This window comes from Salmo salar, chromosome 19 (genome assembly GCF_965601325.2).
Source record: "Salmo salar chromosome 19, fSalSal1, whole genome shotgun sequence".
Classification (NCBI taxonomy): domain Eukaryota; kingdom Metazoa; phylum Chordata; class Actinopteri; order Salmoniformes; family Salmonidae; genus Salmo; species Salmo salar.
In genome coordinates, this window is record NC_138309.1 from 42,299,513 (window position 1) to 42,318,153 (window position 18,641).

At 41.1% G+C, this 18,641-nt stretch overlaps 1 protein-coding gene across 1 annotated transcript; it reads right to left on the bottom strand.

Moving 5' to 3' along the window:
• Nucleotides 1–5,698: 5,698 nt before the first annotated feature.
• On the bottom strand, nucleotides 5,699–18,247 carry LOC106578802 (cofilin-2). Its single transcript, XM_045702293.2, has 5 exons — nucleotides 18,119–18,247; nucleotides 11,198–11,356; nucleotides 10,143–10,282; nucleotides 9,790–9,866; nucleotides 5,699–6,466 (listed from the first exon to the last, which is right to left on the bottom strand). The coding sequence occupies exons 1-5, from the start codon at nucleotides 18,119–18,121 to the stop codon at nucleotides 6,351–6,353; spliced, it is 495 nt and encodes a 164-aa protein (XP_045558249.1). The 5' UTR covers nucleotides 18,122–18,247; the 3' UTR covers nucleotides 5,699–6,350.
• Between the last annotated feature and the right edge of the window lie 394 nt (nucleotides 18,248–18,641).

Here is an 18,641-nt window from a genome sequence, read left to right on the forward strand (position 1 = left end):
AGCTGAAGCTGGAGACTTATATTTCCCTCACTAACTTTAAACATCAGCTATCTGAGCAACTAACCGATCGCTGCAGCTGTACATAGCCCATCTGTAAATAGCCCATCCAATCTACCTTCCTCATCCCCATATTGTTTTTATTTCCTTTCTTCTCTTTTGCACACCAGTATTTCTACTTGCACATCACCATCTGCTCATCTATCACTCCAGTGTTAATTTGCTAAATTGTAATTACTTCGCTACTATGGCCTATTTATTGCCTTACCTCCTCACGCCATTTGCACACGCTCTATATAGACTTTCTTTTGTTCTACTGTATTATTGACTGTATGTTTGTTTATTCCATGTGTAACTCTGTGTTCTTGTTTGTGTCGCACTGCTTTGCTTTATCTTAAGTTAGACACTCTGGTGTCCCTTGCCCATTTCAAAAATGTTATGGAGGATCAGTATGATGTTGTCTGTGATTGTTTCTGTTGAATTGTGTCTTTGTTTTGTATGTTTGAAATGTTCTTGTCTGTATGCCTAAAACTGTACATGTCAACATGTTTACACAGGGCACAGCCGTAAAAGAGATCCAGGTCTCAGTCTGTTTTCCCTGTTAAAATAAAGATTAAAAAAAATAAAAAATCTTGGCCAGGTCGCAGTTGTAAATGATAACTTGTTTTCAACTAGATTACCTGGTTAAATAAAGGTGATATAACATTCAAAAAAGAACAAGATAGGCTACTCAGAACAAGCTAGGCTACTCAGAACAAGCTAAGCAACTCAGAACAAGCTAGGCTGCTCTCCTGACTGTGTCCTGAGCCTCTGGAGTTAAGTTTCTCAATACATATTCATATTATATATTCATTTGCTTTCAATATGTTAGGATTCTGGCATTAGATTTATTTTCTTGTCAGATTTGATAAGGTTTCTAAAATGTAAATGTATGTTGCTACTTTTTTTCTGGCAATTAATTGTAAATGCTGTGGTGCTTTGATACAATACTAGGATGAGATGAATCTAAACAAGCACTCTTTTAAGCCCTGCTCTGCATTGTATTCTTGAGCTATTAAAGAACATGCTGTGCTACACCTAAAGAATCATGTTTGCTTTATAAATATTACTTTATGTTCTGAATCTAGAAAATCATGCCAAAATGCTAATGAAATTAGCCCTGGAACACACATACATATATATATATATGGTTTTATATATATATATATTGTTTTCTTAATATTTTTTTTCTTTATCATTTTTTATTTTATTCGTATTTTTTAATTAGGTTTTTCCTTTACATCGTGTCGTGTGATAACTGATACTTTGGTCAATAAAAATATCCCTCCCCTTTGTTTTTACACTGCTGCTACTCGCTCTTTATTATCTATGCATAGTCACTTTATCCCTACCTACATAATACCTCAATTACCTGGACTAACCTGTACCCCAGCACATTTACTCGGTACCTCCATAACAACACCCAGGTATACCTCTACACTAGCCAACCTGTTACCTGCCCAGCCTGCTCTCCCTCAGGCAAATGCCAACTGAGCACCTAAGTACTCTTTCCAGGAAATCCCTTCAGCTAGGAATGTTCCATCATGATAGCCCCAAAACACATTTCTACCGTAATTTCCCATGGGCATATAACATCATAAACAACAGTTTTACATAAAAACACACACACTTCAATAACGTGTGCCATAACACACACACATAAACACACCCACACACACACACACACACACACACACACACACACACACACACACACTTCAATAACGTGTGCGATAACTTCTTTAAATCACAAAATACAAATTAACGAAGTAATTCACACCCGGGATAATTCGTCACTTTGGTTATTCCCGTCAACCAATAAATGTACCTTGATGACTCGCAGACTAATTTACGTAATGCGTAATGTACACCGAAGCTTCAGACAAACACATGAGGTTGGTTAAACTATATGATTATACTGTACCAACACCTCGGTCATTATTCTAATAATATATTTCACATTGCTAGAGCATGTACGTTTAAATTGGCAGCGTTATACACGGTGGAAACATGGTTACATTGTTTGAGTAACTGGCTTGGACAACAAACACTCGATTTTGGCGCTTTGTGTCAAAGTATTGTTGGCAAATGGAATGCGCTACTCAATCCAACATTCTCTTTTGTTTTAGGATTCTTGGCTATACCTTGAAGAGATACAATGCAGAGTCTTTCTCCCAAAAATAATTTGGTTCAGTGTCATTGTCTACAAGTCATGGACATGCCTCCGTGACACAGACCCTTACAGAAAAAACACATGAGGACTCTTATGGGGCCACAGTGTCTCCTGACCCCTCCTGTCTCAGCCTCCAGTATTTATGCTGCAGTACTTTATGTGTCGGGGGGCTAGGGTCAGTCTGTCACATCTGGAGTATTTCTCTTGTCTTTTCCAGTGTCCTGTGTGAATTTAAATATGCTCTCTCTAATTCTCTCTTTCTCTCTTTCTGTCTCTCTCTCGGAGGACCTGAGCCCTAGGACCATGCCTCAGGACTACTTGGCTTGATGACTCCTTGCTGTTCCCAGTTCACCTGGCCGTGCTGCTGCTCCAGTTCCAACTCTTCTGTCTGCAGCTATGGAACCCTGACCTGTTCACCGGACGTGCTACCTGTACCAGACCTGCTGTCCCAGACCTGCTGGAACCCTGACCTGTTCACCGGACGTGCTACCTGTCCCAGACCTGCTGTTTTCAACTCTCTAGAGACAGCAGGAGCGGTAGAGATACTCTCAAAGATCGGCTATGAAAAAGCCAACTGACACTTACTCTTGTGTTACTGACGTGTTGCACCCTCGACAACTACTATGATTATTATTATTTGACCATGCTGGTCATTTATGAACATTTGAACATCTTGGCCATGTGCTGTTATAATCTCCACCCGGCACAGCCAGAAGAGGACTGGCCACCCCTCATAGCCTGGTTCCTCTCTAGGTTTCTTCCTAGGTTTTGGCCTTTCTAGGGAGTTTTTCCTAGCCACCGTGCTTCTACACCTGCATTGCTTGCTGTTTGGGGTTTTAGGCTGGGTTTCTGTACAGCACTTTGAGATATCAGCTGATGTAAGAAGGGCTATATAAATACATTTGATTTGATCTTACACTTCAGTGTTGTGATGCAAAAATTCTAGCAAAATGCTTAGCGAAGGTATTGTAACGACCCTGGGTTTATAAGCAAGGATATCGACTGCCGCTTGAGCATGCTTTTGGGGCACAGTCGAAAGCGCGCTGGACTTCGGGCTAGAAGGTCGAGGGTTCGAGGCCTGCTCCCTGCCTGTTTCATTACCAGTATTATCGGATATTAATAATCTTAATCAGAGAGTTTTTTTTTACATGGACAATACAATGGAGATAATATAAGACAAGTACCGGAAACAATTGAACACTATGGAAAATATGGGAAACCAGGCCTGGTATTCATAGCTGACTTTGAAAAGGCCTTTGATAAAGTATGACTGGAGTTTATTTTTAAATGCCTGTAATATTTCAATTTTGGAGAATCTCTTATAAAATGGATTAAAGTTATTTATAGGAACCCTAGGTGTAAAATAGTAAATAATGGCTACTTCTCAGAAAGTGTTAAACTGTCAAGAGGAGTAAAACAAGGTTGTCCACTATAGGCATATCTGCAGTATGTACTGATATGTAGGCTGTTAGTGACGTTTTAAATATATGTATTTCAGTCCTTGACTAATAATGTTATGTACTATGTATTATGTCAGGTTTCATGTGGACCCCAGGAAGAGTAGCTGATGCTTTGGCAGCGGCTAATTGGGATCCTAATAAATACCCAATACCTAATAAATCACTAATTATTATCAAATAATAGTAATAATTTGGGGGACCTACATTCGTTTCTTTACTATTTCCAGCTCGCTAATAATCACCAAAATGAAAGCCAGACAGTCAGGAAGCATCTAGCATCGAGGACTATTTTTTTGCAAATTGTTTACAAGGCCCTACTTCTTAAACTTTCGTCTTATCTGACTTTGCTGTTGAACTATAGACACCTGAGTTGCAAAAACCAGTTCACAGGATTGGTTAACTCTTGAGGTTCCTAGGGTCTCCACCGAGCTAGGTAAATCTACTTTTAGTTTTAATGCACTGTTCTGCTCGAACAAAATTCCAAATACATTTAATCTTGATGTTCTGGTGCCGTTTTTGCAATTTAAAGTATTGATTAGGGACTTATTTGTGGATGAATGTAACTGTTTTTTGAGTGATTTGTGATGTTTTATTCGTGCTTTTTTGTTATTTTAATGTGTATATATATATATATTTTATAGTCTGTTAATAAACAAGTATTTTTTTTTCTAAATGACATTGCAACTCTCTTTTTGAAGTGTAGTAGCTAACACTCAATTATTGTCACGTTCTGACCTGTAAAGGTGTTATTTGTTAGTGTTTAGTTTGGTCAGGACGTGGCAGGGGGTATTTGTTTTATGTGGTTCAGGGTGGTTGTGTGTATGTGTCCATGTAGGGAGGGGTATTTGATTTATTAGTCCAGGGTTTTGGTTAATGTTCTATGTTAGTTTGTTTCTATGTTCTGTCTAGTCATTTGTATTTCTATGTTTAGTTAATTGGTGTTGGGGCCTTCAGTTGGAGGCAGCTGTCTATCGTTGCCTCTGATTGAAGGTCCTATAATTAGGGGTGTGTTTGTATTGTGGGTAGTTGTGTTCTTCACATGACAGAACTGTTAGTGTTGTTTCTGTTAATTGTAAACGTGTTTATTTTGTTTCTCCTTTTATATTAAAAAGAGAAGATGAGTATACACTTCCCTGTTGCGTCTTGGTCCTCCACACATGACACTCGTAACAATTATTTATCTCTCCTCAACCCATATGGCCCAGAACTTCCTCAGTTCTGTTCATTTTAGAGACCCATTTTTCCATTTAGAAAAAGTGCCCATCACACAATTTGTTGGATTTTAAGATAAGTTGGGCCATTTCTAAAGTAAATTTCCTGCAATTCTAAACATTTAGCACGATGCAGAGATTTGTTTTTGCTCTTTTAAAGCTAATTTCCTGCAATCCTATTCATTCCTCCATGTCTTATGCGTGTTTATATGATACCAGGGGTCGAAGCCAGAGCGAGTAAAAAAACAAATATATATATATATATATATATATATATATATATATATATTTATTGTATGTATTACTTTTGGGAGGGGGGGCCTGCGGTCTGTATTGATCCCGTTCTGGGTCCAGATCCGGTCCGCGGTGCGCCAGTTACGTATGGAGGGCCTAGATGATATCCAAAAAACAATACACTGAATTCATACATTTTCAGTCATTTAAATTGTCAACACAATACCACAACACATTTTTCCAATTTGGGAGGTAAATTCACTAGTATTCAATAATTTGGAAGTATTTTTGGATGGAATCAAGACATTGGGAATGTACTAGAGGCCAGGTTCAGCATCGCAGGGGATCCAGGCTAGCTACTTGTTCCATTCGGCTGACTACTCCATGTGCTTATTTTCATAAAATAAAGTGTTCTGTGTTCCTGAGGAGCTTCTCTATAACATGGAATACAACACCAGAACCAACAGACCAGGCTTAACTTGCCCGACTGCTCTGTTGACAATTGCCCCAGACAGTAATGCAAACCTTAGTGTCAATCTCTGTGATATCAAATGGAATACTGGCACAGACAATCCAGGGGAGTATACAGGAAATTCAGTTTCTCTTTATTATAGTGGTGGAGCTTCTGCCATCAACATTCTGCAGAGGTATCTTCCTTTTTTTAACAATATATTTAGTGACATTTTCAAAATTTCAACAAAACATAGAAGGTATATGAATAATATGATTGAAATCATATCAGATGATTTGGTCTGGAACAGAGTCAATAGACACAGGATACCCCAAAAAATAAAATCCCATTTCAAGGATGATACTAGGATCCCAAGCTACAAGAAAATTCATGTTCATTTGTATAAATCATGAAGCAGTTATGTTTGGAAAAAGTATGACATTTATCACCAATCTGCCATTGACCAATGGATTTTTTTTTCAATAAAGACCAAATCAATTACAAGACTCTGTTGATGGACATTTCAATTGGACACACAGGAAGTGGGCTGCTTTTGCATTGGTGTTTTGACCAGACCTGTGTTCAAACACTATTCGAACTCAAATACTTGGTTGAACTTGTTGCAATGGAAGTATTAGAAAAGTCCCAAACGTACATTTTTATTTTTTAAAGCCCACCTGGCAGGCTTAAGCAAACGCTGAAAGTATCTGAAGGATTTAGAATAGTATTTGAACCCAGGTCTGGTTTTGATTCCATGTTGTACGGCGGCATCAGTAGTCAGGACCTTAGACCTCTTTCCCCTCCAGTTTTTTAACGACTCCTCTCCCTCCCAGTTTATCGATGAAGACAGAGCTGTCTTTGGCGTCTGACATGTCGTTCACCTGCCACTCAAACTTCAGACCTGTGAAACACACGAGAACACAGCCAGTCAGTCAATCTCTCTTTTTTTTAAGGAATCCCACTCCTCACATGTTTTGGTTTTATTGGAGATTAAAAATAGAGGAGAGTGGTGCTGAAATATCAGGGGGCTGGTTTCGTAACCCATGCTGCAGCGGTGTGTCTGTTCTGGAGGACCTGGCTTAGACTACTAAACCACCTCAGGCCACTTGTCATTTCTGTGTCATTCATCAGGCTACTGTCCGCTAGAATCCGCACTTGAAACAATAACAAAGCCGTCAACCCCGCCTCTGTTTTGGTAAAAAGCTGACGGATGGGCCTGGAGAAATGTAACCACTCAAATTCTGACCATACATCATATCAAAATGATAGTTTTATTCATGTTTTGAAGCTACACATGGTTTGTTTACATTTACGTTGTTGACAAACATTGGAGTAAATCAATTGTATATTTTGGGTTCTGATGGGATACGACCAGTGGCATGTCCAGGGGGTGGCCCAGGGTGGGGTCCCCCTGAAATCTGATTGGCCACTCCAGTGCCCCCCACAGAAAATGTGAGATCTGATAGGTTGTCTCTAAATATACTGCTCAAAAAAATAAAGGGAACACTTAAACAACACAATGTAACTCTAAGTCAATCACACTTCTGTGAAATCAAACTGGCCACTTAGGAAGCAACACTGATTGACAATAAATTTCACATGCTGTTGTGCAAATGGAATAGACAACAGGTGGAAATTATAGGCAATTAGCAAGACACCCCCAATAAAGGAGTGGTTCTGCAGGTGGTGACCACAGACAACTTCTCAGTTCCTATGCTTCCTGGCTGATGTTTTGGTCACTTTTGATTGCTGGTGGTGCTTTCACTCTAGTGGTAGCATGAGACGGAGTCTACAACCCACACAAGTGGCTCAGGTAGTGCAGCTCATCCAGGATGGCACATCAATGCGAGCTGTGGCAAGAAGGTTTGCTGTGTCTGTCAGCGTAGTGTCCAGAGCATGGAGGCGCTCCCAGGAGACAGGCCAGTACATCAGGAGACGTGGAGGAGGCCGTAGGAGGGCAACAACCCAGCAGCAGGACCGCTACCTCCGCCTTTGTGCAAGGAGGAGCAGGATGAGCACTGCCAGAGCACTGCAAAATAACCTCCAGCAGGCCACAAATGTGCATGTGTCTGCTCAAATGGTCAGAAACAGACTCCATGAGGGTGGTATGAGGGCCCGACATCCACAGGTGGGGGTTGTGCTTACAGCCCAACACCGTGCAGGACGTTTGGCATTTGCCAGAGAACACTAAGATTGGCAAATTCGCCACTGGTGCCCTGTGCTCTTCACAGATGAAAGCAGGTTCACACTGAGCACGTGACAGACGTGACAGAGTCTGGAGACGCCGTGGAGAACGTTCTGCTGCCTGCAACATCCTCCAGCATGACCGGTTTGGCGGTGGGTCAGTCATGGTGTGGGGTGGTATTTCTTTGGGGGGCTGCACAGCACCCCATGTGCTCGCCAGAGGTAGCCTGACTGCCATTAGGTACCGAGATGAGATCCTCAGACCCCTTGTGAGACCATATGCTGGTGCGGTTGGCCCTGGGTTCCTCCTAATGCAAGACAATGCTAGACCTCATGTGGCTGGAGTGTGTCAGCAGTTCCTGCAAGAGGAAGGCATTGATGCTATGGACTGGCCCGCCCGTTCCCCAGACCTGAATCCAATTGAGCACATCTGGGACATCATGTCTCGCTCCATCCACCAACGCCACGTTGCACCACAGACTGTCCAGGAGTTGGCGGATGCTTTAGTCCAGGTCTGGGAGGAGATCCCTCAGGAGACCATCCGCCACCTCATCAGGAGCATGCCCAGGCGTTGTAGGGAGGTCATACAGGCACGTGGAGGCCACACACACTACTGAGCCTCATTTTGACTTGTTTTAAGGACATTACATCAAAGTTGGATCAGCCTGTAGTGTGGTTTTCCACTTTAATTTTGAGTGTGACTCCAAATCCAGACCTCCATGGGTTGATAAATTGGATTTCCATTGATTATTTTTGTGTGATTTTGTTGTCAGCACATTCAACTATGTAAAGAAAAAAGTATTTAATAAGATTATTTCATTCATTCAGATCTAGGATGTGTTATTTTAGTGTTCCCTTTATTTTTTTGAGCAGTGTATATTGATAATTTTTACCAAGACACGTACCGACAGCAAGACTTATCAATCTCACCGTAGAGTGCCCCTCTGTCTTAGTATGTGTGGCCTATGTATCTGTCATTATTCTTTTTGGCCAGACAGCATCAGATACACGGGCCACAGATACTAAGACAGAGAGGCACCATTTGCCTCGTTCGGATGCTTTCTCTGGTGAAATAGAATCAGCCTCTTGAGAATTGAAGGAAAATTACGAAACACGGATAGACACGAATGCGACGTTATAATTTTTTTGTAATTGTTTTGGGGGTGGAAACCTGGCTTCCCTTGGCATCCATGAATACACACCACTTTATAGGCTGAATGTCATTATAGATAGTGTTTATAAATCATGTCCTTTTCCATTAAAATGACAGGTGCACAGAGCACTGTTCAGATGCTGGACTGTTCAGATGCTGGACTGTTCAGATGCTGGACTTACTTGTGCAGATAACCTACTTTTGAAGTGATTTGTTTTTCACAATCAGTGTGTTTGTGACACATTAAAAGTTCATACGTGTCTTTACTATAAAGCCGATGTATTTTTACATAGGAGATCCCCCTTAAAAACATAGAGACCCACAAATATCACAGTATAATTCGAACTCAGAATGGCACTTTCAAGTGAATTTACCGATTGCATACACTGTAACAAGACTTTTGGAATTGATTTATGATCGATTTGAACAGGGAAATGTACCAAACCTAATCTGAAGCATTTCATGTGTTGAACCATTATAATAATATAGAAGAAAAAAAATCCACCTTGCAACGATTAAGGTTCAAAATGTTCTGGACCCCCTGAACTGGGTCTGTACCCCACCTTGGCCATCCCATTCAAAATGTTCTGAACCCGCTACTTTGAACGACAGTTGAACTCAGCTCATGACGTATTTAGAAATTTGATTTTTCAAGAATCAATGGGTATAATGATTAATCTATAAATCCAAAAATGGATGTAGCAAACTGCCGATTCTAGCATGCAATAGGCGGTGTTTGAAAATGAGAGTATCTTATTGGACAAGTCCATGCAATCGCTCCCTGTTTCAGTCCATTTTATTTCATTTGGTACCTAATGAACATATCCCCCCCTGATGCTGGAAAGGTGATTGGATGAAAGTGTTGAAAGCAGAACCCAAATTCTTACCTTGGAACTTTGCTTTAATGTATTGCTTTGAGCTGGCATATTTCATTTTCTTTTTGATAGTTGAGTGTTCTGGAGCCCTGCAATTCAAACATAAAAATACTACATTTAGAAAGTCCTCCCAAACATTCTGCCTTGAGTCAATGTCCAAATCCTCTCTCACTCCACTCAATATGGCTGACATGGTAGTGTTACGTATGGTGTACAGTACATGTCCTTTAATTTCTATTTCCACTTATCACCTTCCTTGTGGCCGTCCTTGCTCTCCCAGGAACAGTCGTACAGGGTTAGTTACTCTAATGTAGTTATTCTAACTCTTTAAACCCATGTTATTATAACTCTATGGTCCAACCTACCACATGATGAAGACCAGGTCCTCTTTGGGGCTGTCCTTGCTCTCCCAGGAACAGTCGTACAGGGCATAGCGGCAGTCCTCCGTCGGCATCATGTTAACGATCTTCCTGAATACGTCCTCCTCCCCGTTCAGGTCCTTGACCTTTAATTCATTGGTAATTGATTAATCAACTGCAATTATATAGTGGTTTGTTTTTCTAGATGCTCACATTACTAACCTTAAAAATAATAATAGTAAGAAAGCTTGAACATTGTGGTTGTCACGTCCTGACCCTAGTAAGATGTAATTTTCTATTGTAGAGTAGGTCAGGGCGTGACAGGGGGTGTTTTGAGTGGTTTTTCTATTTCTATGTTTAGTTCTAGTTTTCTATTTCTATGTTGGAGTTTTTTGGGATGATCTCCAATTACAGGCAGCTGGTTCGCGTTGTCTCTAATTGGAGATCATATTTAAGCTTTTTTCTTTTTCTATTGTGTTTGTGGGCAGTTGTGTTCTGTGTAGTCTTCAGTACCTGACAGAACTGTTAGCTGATCGTTTTCGCTTTGTTATTTTCTTTAGTGTTCCGAGTTGAATAAACAGTAATTATGAGCACTCAACACGCTGCGCCTTGGTCCCCTCTATACGACAGCCGTTACAGTGGTTTCTGTATTTGAATGCATTAATATGGCACTACATGATTCTATGGCAGCCACGTCAGCTCCCAATTACATTATATTACAAAATGTTCAGAGTAAAAAAAAATGCTATGTGTAAGTGAATATCTAGAATTAGAACAAGATAGCAAATGAGAGATTTAGGACACAACCCCTTAAATTCTCTCTTGGATCTTCTCCTACATTTCCATTTTTTTGAGAAAGAAGCGAGGAGAGAGGATGCAAGGAATTGAGGAAAGATGAATTAAGAAAAGCTTCGAATGCCTAACTATGTGGTCCTCTGGATCTGAGTTGGTAGAGCATGGTGCTTGCAATGCTTGGACAGTGGGATCGATTCCTGGGACCACCCATACGTTAAAAAAAAGTGTCTGCTAAATGACATATATTATTATATGGCTCCTCTGACCTTCAGGCATTTGTCCTTGTCCACAATGATACATTTCCCATCGTCGCTGATCTTGAAGAGCACCAGCTTCAGCTGCTCCTGCTTGTCAGCCCCCTGGAGGCGAACTCTGATCTTGTCAAATGTGTGAACGACATCATCATGGACCGCTATTCCAGAGGCCTGGTCACAAAGGAGAGAAGAAAAACACAACGGTCACAAAGGAGAGAAGAAGAACACAACGGTCACAAAGGAGAGAAGAAGAATACAACGGTCGCAAAGGAGAGAAGAAGAGGAAGAAGAAGAAGAATACAACAGTCACAAAGGAGAGAAGAAGAGTCAGAGGAATGTGGATCTCCCGTTAGTCTACTGATCGCTCAGCGCGCTGTTGATGTCTGACTGACAACAAATTTAAGATATTTTTGTCAGATGTTACTATGGAATACTGAATTATAATTACAAGCATTACTCGATTCTAAAAAAAAATTCAATCGGATTGCGCTGGTTCGCAAGTACTCTCAGCCAACTAATGCTATTGGTGTGTTGTAGCCTTAGGAAAACAATGCTGGTTCAGGTGAAGCCTGGCTGGGACTCTTTATAGTTTCCCTCTCAGTGGTTGAGGCTTCAGTCTGTCACATTCCAGACAGACTGGAACAAGTCAGCACTAGATTCTAAATCTGAAAGTTGTCCTAAAGTAGGAATTGACAATGAGTATAATAGAATACATGGGGTATAGAGAGAGAGAAATACATGGGGTATAGAGAGAGAAATACATGGGGTATAGAGAGAGAGAAATACATGGGTTATTTAAAAAATATATATTATTATACCTTTATTTATACAGGTTTTTTCTCAATTGAAATAATATCTCTTTTCCAAGAGAGACCTGTTCCAATAGCAGCAGGGGGAACAACGTTTCAGACAAAACAACTTACATACACTAACAACATTAAACAAAACTATAAACACACATATAGTACAACAATTACATATTACATTAAAAACACAAACATCTTGACTAAAAACAGCTGGCCTAAAAACAATTACACTCTTCTATGATATATACATCGATCAAGTGTTTAAACTCCACTAACGAAACTAGATCATCACATTTTAAAATGTTCAGGAGAGAATTCCAGGACCACGGAGCTGAGTAACTAAAACTATTTCTACCATGACCTGTTCTATTTCTTGGTACTGTTAGAAGCAAATCAGACTGGGACCGTAATTGATATTTATTTACTGACCGGACTAAAAAAGAACAGGGATAAAATGGCATTTTGCAGCAATATGGCCTTATAAATCAGTGTATACCAGTGTTTAAGCCTACGCAAGGTCAATGACGATGTCACGTCCTGATCCTAGTAAGATGTCATTTTCTATAGTAGAGTAGTTCAGGGTGTGACAGGGGGTGTTTGTGTTTTTCTATGTTTTCTATTTCTATGTTTAAGTTCTAGTTTTTCTATTTCTATGTTGGGATTGTTTGGGTTGATCTCTAATTGGAGGCAGCTGATCCTCGTTGCCTCTGATTAGAGATCATATTTAAGTAGGGGTTTTTCTTCCTGGGTTTGTGGGTAGTTGTTTTCTGTTTAGTGAATTTCACCTGACGGAACTGTTGTCGGTCGTTTTGTTCTAGTGTCTTCATAATAAAAGTTAATATGAGCACTATACACGCTGCGCCTTGGTCCCCTTTATACGACCCGCGTTACAGAGGACCAGCCAACAGCGCTGTAGAGATCACAATGGTGTGTTAGACGTTTCTGATTTGTAATGAACCTGAGGGCTGCATGATGCACTGAATCAAGTGTTCTCAGGGTAGTGGTTGAGGCCTGCATATATACTGTATAACATCACTAAAATCTAAAACCGACAGTAATGTACATCGTACCAGCTCCTTCCTGGCCTCAAAAGAAAAACAAGCCTTATCCTCTCTAGGGTCGACGGGACGAAATCGTCCCACCTACTCAACAGCCAGTTGAATCCCGTGGCGCGGTATTCAAATACCTTAGAAATGCTATTACTTCAATTTCTCAAACATATGACTATTTTACACCATTTTAAAGACAAGACTCTTGTTAATCTAACCACACTGTCCGATTTCAAAAAGGCTTTACAACGAAAGCAAAACGTTAGATTATGTCAGCAGAGTACCCAGCCAGAAATAATCAGACACCCATTTTTCAAGCTAGCATATAATGTCACATAAACCCAAACCACAGCTAAATGCAGCACTAACCTTTGATGATCTTCATCAGATGACAACCCTAGGACATTATGTTATACAATACATGCATGTTTTGTTCAATCAAGTTCATATTTATATCAAAAACCAGCTTTTTACATTAGCATGTGACGTTCAGAACTAGCAACATACACAAAATGAACAACAGTGGGCCCAAAATAGAACCTTGTGGAACACCTGAGCACACCTCTATGGACTCAGATTTACAACCATCCGCCATGAGAATTTCAATAAGCATTTCTCTACGGCTGGACATACTTTCCACCTGGCTACTCCTACCCCGGTCAACTGCCCGGCACCCTCCACAGCAACCCGCCAATGCCCCCACCATTTCTCCTTCACCCAAATCCAGATAGCTGATGTTCTGAAAGAGCTGCAAAATCTGGACACATACACATCAGCCGGGCTAGACAATCTGGACCCTCTCTTTCTAAAATTATCTGCTGAAATTATTGCAACCCCTATTACTAGCCTGTTCAACCTCTCTTTTGCATCGTCTGAGATTCCCAAAGATTGGAAAGCTGCCGCAGTCATCCCCCTCTTCAAAGGGGGTGATACTCTAGACCCAAACTGCTACAGACCTATATCTATCCTACCTTGTCTTTCTAAGGTCTTCGAAAGCCAAGTTAACAAAACAGATTACCGACCATTTTGAATCCCACCGTACCTTCTCCGCTATGCAATCTGGTTTCAGAGCTGGTCATGGATGCACCTCAGCCACGCTCAAGGTCCTAAACAACATCATAACCACCATCGATAAGAGACATTACTGTGCAGCTGTATTCATCGACCTGGCCAAGGCTTTCGACTCTGTCAATCACCACATTCTTATTGGCAGACTCGACAGCCTTGGTTTCTCAAATGATTGCCCCGCCTGGTTTACCAACTACTTCTCTGATAGAGTTCAGTGTGTCAAATCGGAGGGCCTGTTGTCCGGACCTCTGGCAGTCTCTATGGGTGTGCCACAGGGTTCAATTCTCAGGCCGACTCTTCTCTGTATACATCAATGATGTTGCTCTTGCTGCTGGTGATTCTGATCCACCTCAACGCAGACGACACCATTCTGTATACTTCTGGCCTCTCTTTGGACACTGTTAACTAACCTCCAGAGGAGCTTCAATGCCATACAACTCTCCTTCCGTGGCCTCCAACTGCTCTTAAATGCAAGTAACACTAAATGCATGCTATTCAATCGATCACTGTCCGCACCTGCTCGCCCGTCCAGCATCACTACTCTGAACGGCTCTGACTTAGAATACGTGGTCAACTACAAATACCTGGGTGTCTGGTTAGACTGTACACTCTCCTTCCAGACTCACATTAAGCATCTCCAATCCAAAATTAAATCTGGAATCGGCTTCCTATAATCGCAACAAAGCATCCTTCACTCATGCTGCCAAACATACCCTCGTAAAACTGACCATCCTACCGATCCTCGACTTTGGTGATGTCATCTATAAAATAGCCTCCATCACTCTACTCAACAAACTGGATGCAGTCTATCACAGTGCCATCCGTTTTGTCACCAAAGCACCATACACTACCCACCATTGCGACCTGTACGCTCTCGGTGGTTGGCCCTCGCTTCATACTTGTCGCCAAACCTGGCTACAGGTTATCTACAAGTCTCTGCTAGGTAAAGCCCCGCCTTATCTCAGCTCACTGGTCACCATAGTAGCACCCACTCGTAGCACGCGCTCCAGCAGGTATATCTCACTGGTCACCCCCAAAGCCAATTCCTCCTTTGGTCATCTTTCCTTCCAGTTCTCTGCTGCCAATGACTGGAACGAACTGCAAAAATCTCTGAAGCTGGAGACTCATATCTCCCTCACTAGCTTTAAGCACCAGCTGTCAGAGCAGCTCACAGATCACTGCACATAACCCATCTGTAAACAGCCCATCTATCTACCTACCTCATCCCCATACTGTATTTATTTATCTTGCTCCTTTGCACCCCAGTATCTCTACTTGCACATTCATCTTCTGCGCATCCTACCATTCCCGTGTTTATTGCTATATTGTAATTACTTCGCCACCATGGCCTATTTATTGCCTTAACTTACCTCATTTGCACTCACTGTATATAGACTGTTTTCTTTTGTTCTACTGTATTATTGACTGTATGTTTTGTTTATTCCATGTGTAACTCTGTGTTGTTGTATGTGTCGAATTGCTATGCTTTATCTTGGCCAGGTCGCAGTTGCAAATGAGAACTTGTTCTCAACTAGCCTACCTGGTTAAATAAAGGTGAAATAAAATAAATAAATTACACATTGTGTACGATTTGATAGGTAATTTATAAACCAATCTAGAGCATGACCAGTAATTCCACAACATTTTAACCTTTCCACTAACACAGCATGGTCCACGGTGTCAAAAGCCTTCGACAAATCAATAAAAACAGACACACAATGTAGTTTCTTATCAAGAGCACAGTGGATGTCATTTAAAACCTTCAATGTTGTCTGAAACAGTGCTGTGGCCGGACCTAAAACCTGATTGCATTCCATTTAAGATGTTGTTTTCTTGGAAGTAGGCCTTTAGCTGCCTACTAACTGACTCCAGTACCTTTGATAGTACAGACAATTTTGATATGGGTCAATAGTTGTCAAGTAGCGAAGGATCTCCACCTTTCAGGAGAGGCAGTACAAAAGCAGATTTCTATAACTTGGGGATTTCCTTAAAATACATGTTAAGGGAGGAACAGTGATGTCTGCGGCTATGTGTAGGAGACGGGGGTCTAGTTCATTAGGGCCAGGGGATTTTTTTAAATACATTTCTTTCAGGGCTTTACACACTTCTGAAACAGAGAAGGATGAAAAGGAGAACCTGGTGAAGGAGTGCACAGGGGTGTCAGGTACATTTATAGGGGGCTCAATTATACCTTTGACCTTTTCAAATAAACTGCCTGCATCTAAAAAATGCTGGTTCAAGGCTTTCAGAATGGAGGTTCGCTCAGTTACAATCTGTGTGTCGACCAACAATAGTTTAGGAAGCTGTGTATCTTTTCTGCACTCCAAACCTTTCACTACTTGCCAAAATTTGGATGGATTATTTACATTTTGTGAAGTAGATTTCAGGTAGTGGTCTGCTTTCAATTTACGGATCATAGCCACACCCATATTTCGAAGACGTTTAAAAGCCATCCAATCATCTGCCAAACCAGTCCCTCTTGCTTTAGCCCACATAGCATTTCGTTCCCTTATGATTTTTGTAAGTTCCTTAGTAAACCAAGGGTTCTCTCTGCCCTTAATCCTATAGAGAGAGAGAAATACATGGGGTATAGAGAGAGGATATAGACCTCATTGTGATATTTCAGTATACATGGGGTACAGAGAGAGGAAATAGACCTCATTGTAATATTTAATATTTTAGTGTTTCATATTGTATCTCTCTATAGGGAATAGGGTGCCATTGGGCTCTGGTCTAAAGTAGTGCACTATATAGGGAATAGGGTGCCATAGGGCTCTGGTCTAAAGTAGTGCACTATATAGGGAATAGGGTGCCATAGGGCTCTGGTCTAAAGTAGTGCACTATATATAGGGAATAGGGTGCTATAGGGCTCTGGTCTAAAGTAGTGCACTATATATAGGGAATAGGGTTCCATAGGGCTCTGGTCTAAAGTAGTGCACTATATATAGGAATAGGAATTAGTTCCCTTGTGAATGTTCTAGGCCTCTGTCAGCTACATTCCTGGAGACGGTGAGAACAAGTCAGCACTAGTAGTATAGCCGCCCTGGTGAAGTCTAAACTCTCAGGAGGGAGCTGGTTATATAACCCATGGCACCCTATTCCCTATATAGTGCACTATTTTTAACCAGGGCCCATAGGACGATTGTCACATTATTCTATATATAGTGCTTTACTTTCATTCAGGGCCATGTCTTGGGTTCTGTCGCAAATGGCACCCTATTCCCTATATATAGTGCACTACTTTAGACCAGAGCCCTATGGCACCCTATTCCCTATATAGTGCACTACTTTAGACCAGGGCCCTATGGCACCCTATTCCCTATATAGTGCATTACTTTAGACCAGGGCCCTATGGCACCCTATTCCCTATATAGTGCACTACTTTAGACCAGAGCCCTATGGCACCCTATATAGTGCACTACTTTAGACCTGAACCCTATAACACCCTATTCCCTATATAGTGCACTACTTTAGACCAGAGCCCTATGGCACCCTATTCCCTATATAGTGCACTACTTTAGACCTGAGCCCTATAGCACCCTATTCCCTATATAGTGCACTACTTTAGACCAGAGCCCTATGGGGCAATTCGAATGCAACCTAAAACTGTTCTATTCCATACTTGCCGAAGAATCCAAAGATATTGTAAGACGAAACTCTTGACATTCGGATGAAGGTTAAGTAAGCTTTGATGGTAAACAACAGAAAAGTTTTTCTTCAATGAAAATCAGACCACTAACTTTAGAGGTTGTGAATAACAAAAGAGCCAAATATTCAGGATAGATTACCACTGAGGTTACAAGTTATGTCCTTACAATTATCCCGTGTAGTATCGGGGAGTACTCGACCGGAGAGAGAGGTATACTGTCCATTTGAAGTTATTTTAAAACCTTTCTCACAGTTTCATACATAGCACATGTCCTAATCTCTAAACCCACAAAATATATTACAATACTGAGAATTTGTTGGCTTAGCAAAAAGCCATCCGTGCAGAAACCTCCAGCACTCACCATTTTGACTGCTGTTGCGTGAAGAAAGTAGACAGGAAAGGATAGCTGATGGGTGTATGCAGTGCTGTCTGGTCTGTAGCAGCGCTGTCTGGTCCAGAAAAAGAAAAAGCAGGTAGAACAAGTGGGAGGTTGGGTTACAGTCAGCTAGTTAGGACCCTTTCACCTCTAATGTCTGATGTAGCCTGAGGCTATACTAGCTTCCACTATTTGTTAAAACAAATATATTAAATGTTAAGAACACTTTTTAAAAGCTCTTTGTTGTTAATTTTAACTTGGCTACTATATTTATAAACACTCTAAGTTATCACTTTACGCAAATAAAGTCATTTAAATTACCTTAATAGGTAATAATTACCCAGGTGAGTGGTAGCCAATGTTGGCTGGTGGGCGGAGTTGGGGAATATCACGCCTTATATGGAGAACCAATGAGGCGACATATTTAACGTGACTAAAATGTGAAAGACATTTGGCAGGGGAGCAGAGAAGTAGGGGTTGGACCTTTTAATGGTTATCTCTCCCTCTC